Source organism: Scatophagus argus, chromosome 21, assembly GCF_020382885.2.
Source record: "Scatophagus argus isolate fScaArg1 chromosome 21, fScaArg1.pri, whole genome shotgun sequence".
Classification (NCBI taxonomy): domain Eukaryota; kingdom Metazoa; phylum Chordata; class Actinopteri; family Scatophagidae; genus Scatophagus; species Scatophagus argus.
The window spans coordinates 13,574,899-13,590,083 of record NC_058513.1 but is presented as its reverse complement, the minus strand read 5'-3'; the positions used below and the strand labels follow the sequence as shown (position 1 = coordinate 13,590,083).

At 40.7% G+C, this 15,185-nt stretch overlaps 2 protein-coding genes across 2 annotated transcripts; both read right to left on the bottom strand.

The window, feature by feature from the left end:
- Positions 1-6,790: 6,790 nt before the first annotated feature.
- bub3 (BUB3 mitotic checkpoint protein) lies at positions 6,791-10,852 on the bottom strand. Its single transcript, XM_046378027.1, has 8 exons — positions 10,666-10,852; positions 9,567-9,761; positions 9,403-9,472; positions 9,112-9,263; positions 8,634-8,792; positions 8,292-8,469; positions 7,858-8,074; positions 6,791-7,023 (listed from the first exon to the last, which is right to left on the bottom strand). The coding sequence occupies exons 2-8, from the start codon at positions 9,759-9,761 to the stop codon at positions 7,014-7,016; spliced, it is 981 nt and encodes a 326-aa protein (XP_046233983.1). The 5' UTR covers positions 10,666-10,852; the 3' UTR covers positions 6,791-7,013.
- Positions 10,853-12,328: 1,476 nt separating this feature from the next.
- hmx3b (H6 family homeobox 3b) lies at positions 12,329-13,847 on the bottom strand. The gene is made up of 2 exons (XM_046377374.1): positions 13,429-13,847; positions 12,329-13,118 (listed from the first exon to the last, which is right to left on the bottom strand). Exons 1-2 carry the CDS (start codon positions 13,706-13,708, stop codon positions 12,526-12,528), a joined length of 873 nt encoding a protein of 290 aa, XP_046233330.1. The 5' UTR covers positions 13,709-13,847; the 3' UTR covers positions 12,329-12,525.
- Between the last annotated feature and the right edge of the window lie 1,338 nt (positions 13,848-15,185).

Sequence of the window (15,185 nt, the reverse complement as noted above, 5' to 3'; positions counted from 1 at the left end):
GAAACAACTCTCAAAAGCACCACACTTGTAAAAACCCACAGTACAACAAAAGACACGCAGGAGTGAATGAAATGAAGCTTCCTTGCCAATTACTGCTGCAAACGTGGCCGCACTGGGGCTTTTTGTGCTTCACACAAGCAGTCTTTTCTCCCCTTGTCCCCTGCTATTGAGAGGGATACATTAGCCAGGCGGGATGGATGGAGTGGAGAAGAGCAGAGCGGAGCGTTGGCAGTCAGACAGCTCACTTCACGCCTGGTGTTACAGACCTCTCTTATGACTTCACTCACAGTGCTCGCACAGAATGTGATTTTTTTCTTTTTATTTTTTCACAATCTCATTTTCTACCTCCGTTCTAAGATGCTGACAAAAATCCAGGCATGTACAATATCTGCTCATGTTCTGCTCTTGTTTGGACGTTCACGTGTGGTTTGATTTCCCATTGTGTCAGCTTAAAGTTTATTTTAGGTTTGTTCTCGAGTTTTTCCACGAGCACCCTGCCACTAAACACGGTGGTGTTCAAAAGAGTTAAGTTAAAACTGGTTGAAATTTTATTGAAGATTTTTAGGTATTTAGATGTAACTGCAGACCTTATTTCAGTGACTATATTTCAACCTGTAGTCTGCTCCACAGTGAAATGTTATCTTTTAAATACTGATAAAACGATAATTATATGTAATTATCGACAACCAACCAAACAAACAAACAAAAATAGACATACTATGACCAGCAGATGCTTGCTCAGCTGCAGCACTATGTGAAGTTTTATTGTAATTTTTCTCCATACGTGACCCTGGACCACCTCAGTGACTGCTCAGCTCTTTTTGTGGGCCCTGCAGGGTCACAACTAGGCCTACATGTGCCTAAATGGGCTGCCTGTGACAGCTATCAGCAAGGTTAATGCTGCGCATAACAGCATCCATCATTCAGTTTCATTAGCGCTGTCCTCTGACCTGTTCCACATAATGTTGTCAAATGTGTCAGGCGGCAGATTATTGGGAGGTATGATGATCAATAGAGAAATAAGAGAGAGCTGTGAGCAGCGCTGCTAGCACGGCTGTAGAATAAACTTTCATCCAGCATTCTGCCGCCTGTCACAAATCTGAAAAACAAATGTCCTAGCCCAAGGCAAGAGCCATCAATAATAATATAATGTGTCGACAATGATGAGTTAGAGGCCAGACGTCTCGGTGCGTTGCCATTCCACGCACGGAAACATCACCAGATGAATGCACTGATCGTTGTATTCACATTAGTTTGCTTAATCTGCATTTGAGTCGATGGGTCAACGCACTGTTTCACTTCACCGAATTCAGAAAAGTTAATCATGTCCAATAATCAGAAGCTGTTTATGAGAACACCTCTTTTTTGTGTCATTGATTTGACTCTGTAATGCACTGCAGTCACTGATCACTCAGACAGAATGCACTTAGGAAATGACAAATGTATTTTATATTCAATAACATGGATTTTTCCCCGCTTAACCACAGGTTGGACTTTAGACAAACAGGCAAAACATCGTATTTCCACACCCATCATAAGTATGGACATCAACTGATAGTAATTTTAGCTTTCAGTTTTCCCACTGAACTCTAGTTTTGGGTTTAAATCACCTGGTAACTGTGTCATTTCATCCTGATGTTGCCTTGATTTCTAAATATCTCAATTAAATTGTACTTTGTACAAGCCTGACTCTCTCTGCTTTGACAGCATTCATGCTTTCATTTGTTCAATATTTATTACATTATTGCATCATTTTGCTCATATACATGGATTTTCTTGGCTGTAGGTGTTTTGGTAAAGCAGTCAAGCATATTTGAGAACTGATTTATAGGTATTAACTGAGGAGGCCTTTACTGTCGGACCCATAATTTTAAAAAATGCATCATATTGCAGCATTCATTTTTGCTACGGTTCTCAAACAATACTGCAGTCAACCTACATAAACATCCGTGGATTCACAAGTAAACTATGTAATATTACACAACTCAGAGAAAGCTAATAGCAGAAAACAGCTCCGAGCTGCCTCGTTTTAGCAGTAGTGTCACTTAAGACCCATGAGATCCCCACGGCCCACAAACTGCTGCAACAAAAGCCGTGGTGTAAATGTCCCCTATATGCTGAAAACAGCCATGAGATCACAGAGTCTTGACCTAAATGTCACAGGGTAAGCCAAACAAGTAAATAATGACAAAACAGAGCATTTTTGTGAGAAAAATGTGAGAAACATGTATAGATTGATAATGAAACAGAAAAGGCTCCTATTGATCTGGGATGTGAAAATGATCGCCACAGGAGACTCGGCTGCTGTGTATAGTTCAGACCCTTTTATTATTATTCTTTTACCTATATAACTTGGAGGTGTACAGTAGCTACATGCTACACGGTATTCACAAGTTTGCCCATCTTCTCGTTTTTTTTAAAGTGAAAAGAGTGAAGACTTAATTGCCTGACTATAGTTGGATTATAATGGTATTCTTCAGGGGATTTTGCAATACCACCTAATAAAGCAGGTTGAAATGAATACAAAGAGTCAGTTAAATCTCGCCTCCAGTCACGCAGAGGCACACAGGGAACTTGAGCTTCAAAGATGTGGTGCATTAGTTCTGCTAAGCTAACCGTGAATGCTAATTGCAGGAAGGACAAACTGTAACCCTTGCCCTGTGGCCATGAACCCATTAAACAGTACAGAGGGCTTCTTAGACATGGAGAGCATACAAAGAGGCTGGCCTGAAAAGGCCTGCAATCTGATTTTCGTTTAAACTGGGATAACAAGTTCTCAAAAGTCCCCTATGGGACTTCAGCGTATTTTTTCTTTTTTTTTGACAGTGCAAAGAAAACTGCCCATCACCGCAAAGCTGACAACTAATCATCGATACAATGCAACAGTCTGTGTTTTCAAGTGGAATATGTTGTATGATCCGCAACTCCTGACAGGTGTCACTAAGACGTGGATCAGTTATGTTTAAGTGCTTGTGGTTTCACCCCCCCTGGAGGAAATTAACAAACCAGTCACAGAACAATATGACACCCTATCCATGGGAGAGGTGCTCTTCATCAGTAGGAACCATCAAGCATTGTCTCTTTGTTTAGTAGGCAACACCTTATATTCTTAATTGGAACAAAGCCTGAATAAAGCAATCAGTGCGCTGAACTGTTTCCTTTTCTCTGCGAGCAAAAGTCATAAACAGAAGTTCACGTTTCTGCGTATTTTTACCTTTAATCTCAGCAGCTCTGGTGCCCCCTGGCCATACATTTTCAAACATGACCCCAATGCACTGACTGCCCCTGCCGTCTTTATACATACATTCATCAGTCTGACAGGTGGCATGAAAGCTGATTTGAACGCTGGCCTTTTTTTTTTCTTCCAGCAACTTTGCACATTTTACCTTTTCAAGTGAATGTTTACAGGGATTTCTATTTGCCTGACTTTAAGGTGAGTATGAATTTATTTTTTAATGATCCAAGTTTGCCATAGAATTGAATAAATGCTGAACATCTCCCTTAAAACTACGAAGGTAACTTTTTGGTGGCACGAGAGGGGAAGTTGGGGAATCACCAAAGTAACACAATTTTATGGCAATACATCAAATAGTTTCCACCTGAACCAACATTGTGAACTGACCATTACCATCTGTAGAAAGTGTGGGAGAAGTATATCTCCTTAGATTCATTCTTTACGGTCAAATCCTCTAATCTAAATTCAGCATGCTACTATAAAATCTTTTGTTTCACAGTTTCACATCACAGTCAGATGATTAATCTGCAGCACAAAGCCTAGGAGCCAAAATCTGTGACCCTCCTGTCACACCCAGAGATGTTTGATTTACTATGACTGAGCTCCCAGGTGAGCCTTCCCGTCACTAGTGATCCCCATGCTGCCTCCCTGCGTGGCCGGTGAAGAGATGGATGGGTGCGAGTGTGAAACCTAGCAGTGGGTTACATGGCCTTGAGCTTTGCCGCCTAATTAGGCTCTAATGTAACTACAATGCTCTCAAGGAGATGTTGTCTTGCCCACCAAAGGTCTTTAAAAGCCTCCCCAGGGCAGGGGCAGCTCTGAGTGAGGTGCTGTGGCAGGCCACAGCCACATGCAAGTGCAGAGCTCAGGTTTCATACTCTGCTGGGATGTTCTGCCAATAGGATGCCAAGCCTTTACAGAACAAGACCAGGATCTTCACTTTGGCCCAGTCTGTTGCCTGTGACCAAACATTGAGCACAACTTCCTCAGATGAACAAGGAACACGCTGCTCTTGTAAATTCAAAGGCAAACACCAATGTCTGGCCTGACATGTTACACTTCTATAGCTGATTATAATTTTACATCTACCTTCACCAAACTGCTCTTATAATGTTTTACAGATCAGTAACAGTAAACAATAAGGGAACCCTTGGGCTGCCAGGTTGAGAAAATAAAAAAGTATTGTCTGGTATATTATCCACCGCAGCATCGTTTATGTCATCAGGGACGACCCTCCCTGATGACATAAACGACCAATGACCACATATCTTCTGGAAAAGAGTTGCAAAGCATCAGAACCAAAATAAATGTCTCACCAAGTCATTAGCCCACACATTCCTACAAATACAAATCGACAAGTGCAGGGTTGAGCTCTTATTATTATCAGGTGAGAAGGAGGTCAGCAGCGCCTCTCTCTCTCTCTGGAAATCCTGGTCCCTATGCATGTCCTCCTCTGCTGAACACATGACATAGATGGCACTATATGGAACTGTTGGTTTGATAGTGGTCACCCCGGTTTCCAGCCTTTATGCTTATACTGTTGGCTTCTTCGCATTTAATGGACAGAGATGGGAGCCGTGTGAATCTCCATCAAACACTGAGAGAATGCTGTGTGCTTCTTTAAATGTATCAAATTACTTCATCTTCACTACTTGAAATCATGTATTTACTTTACTAAAGAAAGTGCTTTATGGCAAGCAGTCACTATATCTTCATCTCTGGTTTGCAGCATGTGGCAGTGAAACAGAAGACAAACCATAATACAGATTGTTGTCAATATTTTCCTGATGCATCATGTGATTTCCCCTTTTCTGCACAGCTCATGGAGGATGGTATCATCAGCTTGAAATAATATTAGAAACCGGTCCTGGGAGATAAGGTGTCTGGCTGAAGGTCATCTGTGCCCTCTTGAGTGAACATAAGAGCCTTTTGTGGTTGGGTTAAATGCACATGACAGGCTGTTGGAGCACAATCACCCATTTTAATTGTCATGTAACGGTTTCATGTAGAGCCAAAGTGTCTGCAAAACTTCAGCGGTTGGAAACCAGAGCCTGGCCGCACAACCACAGATGTGGTTGACATAAAGAAAAAGAATAACACAAAAAACAACCTTTGGAGCTCTTTGGAGACAGGCTGATAGATAACAACAGATTTATCTACTGAAATTTGTCAAATTATCTTCATAAATACTTAAGGGTACGGAATAAAAATTGACTACAATTTTAACTTTCTTTCAAAATGTGCATTACATTTACAAAAAATACTAATTGCTTCACTGCCCCTGTCAAATTGGCGACTAAATTACTTTCCCCTACAGAACAGCTATCCAAAAGAGACAAGAAAACCTTGACAGTCTTAATGCACACTCAAAGAACTCAATTTTCCAATTTAGAGGAAGCCAAAGATGACAGGAAACAAGGTAATTCGCTGTAGCCCAAACGACAAACCCTTTGCCATTCTCTGTCTGCTTCATGGGCAGTAATTATGTCCCAAAATGAATGCCATTTCATATTAAGTTGCAGTCATAATCCAACGTCAAAGATGGAGTCATTATCGACAATCATGGGAATTAGTTACATCATTTAACCAATCCGAACTAATCATTTCCAGGATACTGCAGAAGCAGATAGAGCCATTAGAAAAAAAATTGGAGCTCTTAAATAGAATAATTGACATCGAGATCTTCTCTGCTGCTTTGGCTGAAGGGCTTCATAAATTGCATTAGTTAAGATTGAAAATCTGAACTGGGGGGAAAAAAAAGACACCACTTAGACATTTACAGGACGCTGCTCTGTGCTCCCTATTCCCATTCATATGATGCTGAATACTGCATTAAAAAGGTCTGCCTTGCATCTGATTCTGTCACCAGTGTAACAACTTACAAAACAGCAGCAGATAAATTCAGGGATAATGATGAAAAAAGTATTAGCCCACTGAAACGTCTCCATCATCCTTTAGCTTCTATACTGATAAAATCTGCCGAATGCACCTCCATGGTATGATTTTCTCTGTTCTGGATGGAGTAAAAACAATCAGAAAAACGAATAGTACTGTGGTTTGCTTCCACCTTGACAAACCTGAATTTACCACCCACGGCACTCAACTGATAATGCACCATTAAAAATGAGAGAAATATAGAAATATAGCAATGGATGCAACAGATTCACCCAGTTTAGTGGTTTCCTTTAAGTTTTCCAAACAATAAAGCAGGATTTGGTTTAGGCCGCGGACCTCTGATGTCTATCAGCACAGGTCACTGTCTGGGGGCAAGTGCAGCCCTCGGCAAGACGAGCGGATCATCGCTTTCCCTCAACACATCTTCAAGAAAACAGCCCGACACATTCCTGGCATTTCTCAGGTTTTATTGCGCAGTGCGTACATGTAACAAATGTTAAAGGTTGTACTGACTTCATGCTGTTGATCCAAATTTTATATAAAATGTTTGATTATGTTGCAAGTATCAAAAGGTACATCTTAAGAGTTAACACAAATTATCATCAAATCAAAAATTCATGTTTGATAACTCAAAAGTGACAGAGCATACAATGCCAAAAGTGTATATAGATCAGTTTTAATGGACAAAAACAACAGTTCATTGTTAGAACATACATGGAACAATGAAATATTTAACAAGAGCTAGAAAAGAGAAGAAAAGTTTTAATAAACACTGTAGAAACTAAATGACAGGAAACAACATGATAATAGTTCACTGGATGCCAGCAGATAACCCAAATGTGATAAAGGCGTCATACCCAGTGGGAACCATTTTGAGGGAGCCTTAGGTTGACCTGTAAACCAAAGAACACATTAATTCAGGATGGAAAAACATTACTAAGCGCAATATGTTGTTTACAAACGAACATAAAGGAAACACAAACCTGTTAAAAGAGATGTTAATTACAATTGGATCCACAACTGGAAAAGGTATTTTAGTCCAAAATCTGCACTGTGCAACACAGGTGACTGCAGATTCACCCTTTGTCCTCACAGAGCATTCATGGAAACAGTCAGCCTCAACAATGTGGTATATCCACATCAAAGCTTAAACTTCCATTGACAGATAAATGTTTGAATAAGCCAACCACGTGACAGAATGTATGTCTCTGCAAACTTTGATTAGACCACTGGTATATATTTACAAATTAACTGACCACACTGACATGGTGGCAGATATTTCGGTATGTTTCACAACCACTGAGCCTCCGGTTAAAAGCTAACTAATAACATGAACCAAAGATCATTCAGATACAATTACTTTTCACCAATGTTAGACACACAGCAGATTACTAATCTGAATCTGGGTTTGACTGAGGCTCAAGCATGTAACATGAATCTCTCTAATGTTTTCGCCAACACAAGCCATCTTAATGTGCACTAAGCACAACAGACTTCTATATTTGTATTGTCACTGAGTGTACATTTACAGCAGAGACACATCAACCTGGGGAGGGTTTTTCCACGTTTTCATCTTTCAACTGTCGGATATTGAAGAGTGGACGGACAGAGATACAGATCAGCATATACTGCAGCTGGACGTGCTCCTTGTAAATGCAGCTGCTCACAGATTCAGCAAGTACCAAAACGGCATACTGTGAGGACTCATAAAGTGAGGGAAAACTCACTTGGGTTTGGTTTCAGCATCTGTGACTTGGCGGATGAAGATGGCGTCCTCTGGATGGCTGATGTCTCCCTTCTCGTGCATGTAAGAGGAGGCAATTGCGAGCATGGTGCCATCATTATTGAAAGCCAGTGAGGCAATGCTGGTCGGGTACCTGTGGAACTGGCATAGACGCTTCTTATTGAACGGGTCCCAGATGTTCACGAAGCCATCCGAGCCACCTGGGAGAAGGACAGGCTCAAGGTCAACCACCAAAAGATTTAGGTCATGTTACTGCTGAGGTATTAATCTATAGTAACATTGTGTTCCTCATGCAACCTTGGTTGTTCAAGCTCACAAAATTTATGAGTTTTCAAAAACAACTTGTTCCATTAGAGAAACAAACTAAATGTGGGAAAACACAAATGCTTTTGTCAAATACTGGCTAGACAATCATACCCGTGGCAAAGGTGTTATGAACACTGTGAAATGAGATTGCATTGACAGGGTAAACATGCTCAATTCCTTCTTCTTTCAGCCTGTGGCACTTGAAGGCGTATTTCTTCTTCTGAACCTCCTGGCTTGGGTCCAGGTACTCCACAGCTACACGTCCCTCAATTGAACTCAAGACGTAGCCCTGGAGCCAAGAAAGAAGATATGAAGTTAATATGCAGCTTCTTCATATTAATAAGGGAATCTGTATCGGTAACACAACCCTCTATTAGGAGTAAATTATCTGTCAAGTTTTAACTCTTCTCTGCATCTTTCATTACAACTGTGTAATTCTTATTCAAAGTGTACCTGTTTGTTGGGGAAGGCTCTAATGCAGCGGGTCTGATATTTGAGACTGGACTCTCTTCTTTGCTGTACGTAGCCCATGTTCCTCAAATCCCACACCAGGACTCGTCTTCCAGCCGTGCCAACAATCAGCCTATCTCCAGCCACGGAGAGGGTATACACCTATCAAAACGACAACAAGTATGAGACAAGAGGGAGACGCCACTAACAATGGCGAGTCTTACTTGATACCTATGTGAACACGTGTAACAATGAATGAGTTACAATAAAATAACAATAAGACTTGAGTTCAGGGTAGGCTACAGCAGGTCAATTGTGTCAGGTTTGCTTACTGTCATTGTTTATTTTCTGCAAAAAATTTCACGTCACTGCTACTTTAATACTGTCTTAGTTGGAATTAGAAATCAAACCCGAGACTGTAAATCTGACATACATTTACTGCATTTTCATACTATACAATACTGTGTCTACTATGCTTTACCTTTTCTGGCTGAGTAAAGGTGCCAGCATTGCAAGGCGTCCTTGGATCCCACAGCCGAACTGATCTGTCCCAGCTACCCGTTACCATGACATTTACCTCTGGACAGTATTCCACACAACGAATGGGAGCATCATGTGTTCCAACTATTGTATCTGTTGGAGGAAAATAATAAACAAAAACATGAATAAACATATACAGCAAATATAATCACAGAGCTTTGAAGATCTGCAACAAGTTTAAGTAATACTACTGGGGATCTTAAATAGTATTTAGCAGGTTCATTCGACATACCTTGGTCTGTGTTCAAATCATGAGTTTTTAGCTGTGCATCTAATCCTCCACTCCAAGAATGTGTTGGATCCTGCAAGTAAAAAAGTTTGTGTTATCTGTGTGGGTCTATCGGACTTGTACATGGCCACGAGGAACATTAACAAACATAAAAATGTGTGACGTACATAAAAAGCACAGTCAAGAACTGGAGCTGTGTGCTGGTACTTCATCCGCATGGTGTTGTTTACGACATCAAAGAGACGGACGGTGCTGTCCCAGGAGGAAACCAGCAGGAACTGGGCTGTGCTGGGGCTGAACTTGACAGCAGAGATGCTGTCCTCTGGACCCTGGTTCAGCTTGTATTCATTTGAGCCTGTCATCTGCAAAAAGAAACATAAAAACGTCAAGTTCATTAACCCCACAAACTACAGCTATAGAGTTTAATCAACACCTCTCTAAATTAGGTGAAACAGTTATTGAACTTATAGACTTGTATCTGTAACTGTGTTGTACATATATTACGATCCATTACAATGAATTCCTACAGGTGGTGTTATTCAATTCAAGTCATTGTGTTCATTGCCTGTATATTACTGGTATACTTTCATCTAAAACCAAATCAGCTGAAACTAAACCACAGCTGATGTCTACAAAAGCTCGGGATTATTGTCTTCTAAATGTACGTGAACATTCAAAGATTCTGAGGTTCATAATGTTAGAGGTAAACACATGGCACACAGATTTGCTCTGATATGGATAAAGTATATCCCCAAACACTGCACGACAGAGCTGAATCAGTTCATTGAGTTAAGCAGGATCATTCATTTCATTTCTTTCCTAAAAAAAGAAATCAATAAAAGCTTTAAACCTAGACTCATACAACAAGCGTGTTTTATCCTTTCATCTTTCTAAAAATTATCTCAAAATCTTATTTTCCAGAGTTGCACTGGGAGTAAGCTACTAGGATACCGCTGGATCGATCGCATGTTGTTCTGTATAAGGGGATGTCGATTTAGCCAACTGGCCCCACTGAATAAATACTTGCCTTGCTGACATTCAAGCTAAATAAGACACTTTCTGATGCGAAAACTAGCAGAGCAATCCTTTCATTGTGTGGGTTTTCGATTACTTTAGTTTTTACATCAAACTATAATCAAACCTTGTAACATCCAGCAATTACACCAAGCCCACTTGCACTGACACGGGTGTTTGCTAGCGCTAGCTTCTAAAGATAACAATAAAGTAGACTATAAGACGTATTGTTAGCCGTTTCACTTTACTTACCGCTTCAGTTTGGTGTCGTCCCCACGCGACCGGGCTTTCTTCTTTACTGAAATGGATTATTACACTCTCGTTTATAATGAAATATAAAACATATATCGCGGAAAGTGCTAGAAAGCAATGTGGGGCTACGTGAAGCTAGTTGCCTAGCTAGCGCTGCCGATTCTCCAGAGGATGCTGATTGGTTGAGATGAACGTTCAAATTCCCGCTCACAATATGATTGGTTGATTTGATTTCAATGGCGATTTCCGTTGTCACAGAGCAGATCACGTGACACAGGATGTTTTCTCTCTCTCTCTCTCTCTCTCTCTCTCTCTCTCTGTCTCTCGCTGATATAAAGGATGTATTTCCTGGCTAATTGCCTTTCATATAAAATAGATACAATGCAAATGTCACTATACAAATATAACACTATAATACACCACACTTATTTCTGCACCTGCAAGTGTACATGCAGTCCTAACCACGCTAGTTCAGGCTATTTTATATACTGTACTGTATACTGTATATACATACCATTTAGGCCATATTCTTTTCGGTGGTTTGAGGAGAACATGGCCTAAACAGGTGTGACATATAGTCTTTACCTGCAGGTCATAGGCTTTTTCTGCCCTCTTTAGAGAAACTCGGCCTTCTAAACATGATATTATCATGTTGTTAAACTGAGTAAGAAATTAACAATGGCTGACTAGTTAATCCCTTCAATTTGCCTTTTAGAGCGACATAATCTATCGTTATCTGTACAATTATCGTTTATTTAAGATATACTATGCGGCAATACAACAGGCGTATAGAGCAAAGGATCAAATGTGCTATAACCAAAATAATTTATTCTGGAATTAAAGTCCAGCATATGGGTCTGTTTAAAATAAGGCTATACCTATAGCTCACAATTTCTCAAGTCATCAGATCAAAAAAGATGGTCATCATTAATTAACTATTAAAATGATCCAATTTCATTTTTTTGCAAGGCACCGTCATCGCTGCTGACCGACACTGCGCCTTAATTGCCTCTTAATAATTATGTTTTTTTTAAAAAAAGAAAAAGATCACTCGATCCTCACAAATGTTTGAAAACCAAAATCTTTACGACAAGACTTAAGTGAATGACTCCTTTTCCATGTACATCACAATTATATTAAGGATAGATACATTGTTTTTTAAACGAAATAATATTTACTGAGTGTAAAACCGTGTAGCCTAATATACAGACTTTCAATGACAACATCCGAGAAAAACCATTGACAAAAACAGAGGTTATAACTGGCTTTTTCATGGCTTTAAAACGACCAGTAAAACATCATTAAAACAACTGCCCATCACCTGCATTTTGTCGGGGTTTTTTAAGGATCACATGATTGTCCTCACTGTTACAAAGAGAAAAGGGGTTTCGTTTTTTTTCTGTAAAAATGAACTAGCCTATATAGGTGACAAAGGCTGCTATAGCCTAATGTGAAGCCAACAGTATTGCACAATATATCAAAATATTAAATTCCACATTTTTGCTACAAACACTGACACAAATCTCTGTAAAATACAGTCAACCCTGATCAAAACAAGTGTTATTTTGGAAACGGAATACATTAAAATATAGTTACCCACTCTTGAACAATTTCACCAATGAATAATAATAATAATAATAATAATAATAATAATATAGCAGTCGTTCTAATTGGTGTTTTGGTTGCAGGGACTATGCGTCTCTCGCTCAAGTTCGCTTCAGCAGGACAAAATTATCAATAATAATAATAATAATCTAACATTGTGCCCGTTGAATGTACAAAATATACAAAATTTCATTTTTATTTTATGGTCACTCTTATTTAAAAACATATGTACAGCGCGTACTGACGGAGTCCGTGTTAAACAGGCCTCAGCAGTGGGACCGGGTGAGAATAGTACATGTGGTGAGGAAAAGCCAAGAGTGACTGGCTGCCCTGTGAGTTTGAAGCGGGACCCCCGGCCGTCTCAGGGGATCCGTTCTCGTGGTAAAGTATGGGAACCCGCACAATCCTCTGCGCCGCCGCATGGCTCAGGTTGGCCGCCTCCAGCTCTGCGGCCAGCTGCCTTTTCCATTTATTCCTCCGGTTCTGAAACCAGATTTTCACCTGCGTCTCCGTCAGGTGCAGGGACGCGGCCAGGCCTGCTCTCTCCGAGCTGCTCAGGTAGCGCTTTATGTCGAAGGTGGACTCCAGCTGGAATACCTGGCTCCTGGAAAACACCGTGCGCGTCTTCTTCTTCCGGCAGGGTTTCCTATCGGAGTCCAGCTCGCCAGTTTTGCCCCTCCATTCATCCTCCTGATCGATGTCTTTCTTTGGCTCTTCTGAGTCACTCTCATCCAGTGCGATATCGTCGTCAGCGCTTTCCTCTTTGGCATCTTGGTCGCTTTTTTGGAGATCCGGGGACCGCCTGTCCGGTGCCGGTGATGTTTCTCTAAGGTTGGCCTTCTCACACCCTGCAGAAACAAACACACAGAGTACTCATATTTGATCCTCTAAGCCATTAAACGTGTGATCAGCACTGGAAATCTTTTTAAATTTTTCTATTCTAGACGTTCAGTTTATTGGTGGAATACACATTTTTCATTTTGTTAAAACCTTTATTTTTAAATCCATATAATTCAGGATATATTCCATTAAATTTAATGATCCCATATTACTCATATTATATTCATTGGTTTGCTTTAAAACGAATCTGAATCCAAACATTTCAAGACTAAGACACTACATTTCCTTTATCTACACAGTTAAATTAATCCTATCTACCTCCAGTCCTCAGGTGAGTCCCGAGCGTGTATGGATACCACCAGGCAGACGCTCTCTCCAAATACTGCGCTGATAGTCCAATTCTCTGTGTGGGCAACTCAAATCGAGGGAAAGACAAGTCGCCGAGCCGAGAGAAGAAGCTGCCTTCAAACACTCCTTTGGACGAGCCGAGAAAGCTTTTCGGCTTTGCGGGTTTGTCATCAATGTTCAGCAAGTTCTTAATGGAGAACGGCGAGTCCTTTGCGGGTTGGCGAGTCTCTTGCGCATCAGAGTCTGCCATCACCGTTTACTGTCCGATGTGGATCAGCATCAAAACTTATCGGGGAAAAGAAAACACCTGAGAAGGACTGTCTTGTTTTAGACTTTGTGTTAAAGTCATATGAGAGACAGAGACAGAGAAGGAAAGAGAGACAGAGAGAGAGAGAGAGAACAGAAAGTCGTCCGAAGCTTCCGTCCAGCTCTCGAAGATGATCACACCGACAGCACAGAGATCACTGCGTCAAACTCGAGCTGGATTGTAGTGATGAAATCGAAAATGCCTTCCGAGTTAAAACGCGCTCGGTCGCTGCTATTGGGCAGGTACGATAGCGAATGGGATTTGAGATGAAACCGCGAGGGGGTGTGACGAGAAAAAACTCCGAAGAGAAAGGCCGCGCAAGCGCTTTCCATTGGACTCAACAGAACGCACCCACTTATCATCCAATTAGATTAAAGAGGAAAATGTCTTTGGGTTTTTTGTTTGTTTGTTTGTTTGTTTTGGGGGGGAGCCACAATCATCTGTTGGTTAATTGAATAATCGATTCAGGAATTATCACACATCAACACGGAGCTGTAAGCGGCGCGCTTTGGCACAAATATTAAGCAAATTATGCACACTTTACGCACCAATGCGAGCCTTAATAAACCGTATTATTTTTATTTGTTTTAGAACTAGACAGGTTTCTTACGTAGAAGAAGAAGACGATGATGATGTTTAACACTGTGACCTGCTGAGGATCAACCTGTCACTCATCTGTTGTATGAAATATTCGAACATCATCTGCTCCACCGGTGTGCAACAGGAAAGCATTACGCACCGTGTATTTCTCCGGGACCGGGGCTCATTGACTTGGGTGTAATTTTATTAGTCAGGAAGCGCTACAGGCAGACATCAAATTGAATGCTTACCATTGTGATAAAGGCTTTTCAAATCAGCTTTGTATAAAAGCCTGCGAACCCACAGGGGCTGCAGGTGATCAAATGCAAGAGGATGACACAACAAGTCTTGTTTCTGTCACCTATTACAACAATAGCAGAGCTCGGATGCAGCAAATCATATTTGTATGTGTAATGAGACATTCATATGATCAAGTGTGATCAGATTAGATGATACAGACACACAATGAACAGGAGCTTGGAAGCTTTTAAACTGCTTTTCTCTCAACACTGAAGGAACTACTTATGTTTGAGACAAGAGACCAGGTACAGATATGGTGAATATTGTGTTTTCTCATTAAACAACTCTCCTCTGCAAAGGATAATAGATAAGGCAAATGTCACGTAGAAAATTCTAGTCTAATGATGAAAATGTACTCGTCAGGCAACATTTAGCTCATACTCATTAGTATATATGGCCAAAGATGAAAACATGTGTGGAAAATCACAACATACGCTGAATTTAAGAATCATCACTTAAACCAGTGCTGGAGCAGATGCAGGGAACTAATCAAATCAATTGAATTTGCTCAACCTACAAACATGCAGCCTGTCCTTTTAGC

Bases quoted from the DNA above. Each gene is read 5' to 3' on its own strand.
- bub3 (XM_046378027.1), bottom strand. From the start codon at position 9,761: ATGACAGGCTCAAATGAATACAAGCTGAACCAGGGTCCAGAGGACAGC. The intron at 9,473-9,566 runs GTACGTCACACA...TTTTACTTGCAG, and splicing joins TTCTTGACTGTGCTTTTTAT to GATCCAACACATTCTTGGAG. The intron at 8,075-8,291 runs GTATGATTGTCT...TCCTTCTCCCAG, and splicing joins TCATAACACCTTTGCCACGG to GTGGCTCGGATGGCTTCGTG.
- hmx3b (XM_046377374.1), bottom strand. From the start codon at position 13,708: ATGGCAGACTCTGATGCGCAAGAGACTCGCCAACCCGCAAAGGACTCG. The intron at 13,119-13,428 runs GTAGATAGGATT...TTGTTTCTGCAG, and splicing joins GACTCACCTGAGGACTGGAG to GGTGTGAGAAGGCCAACCTT.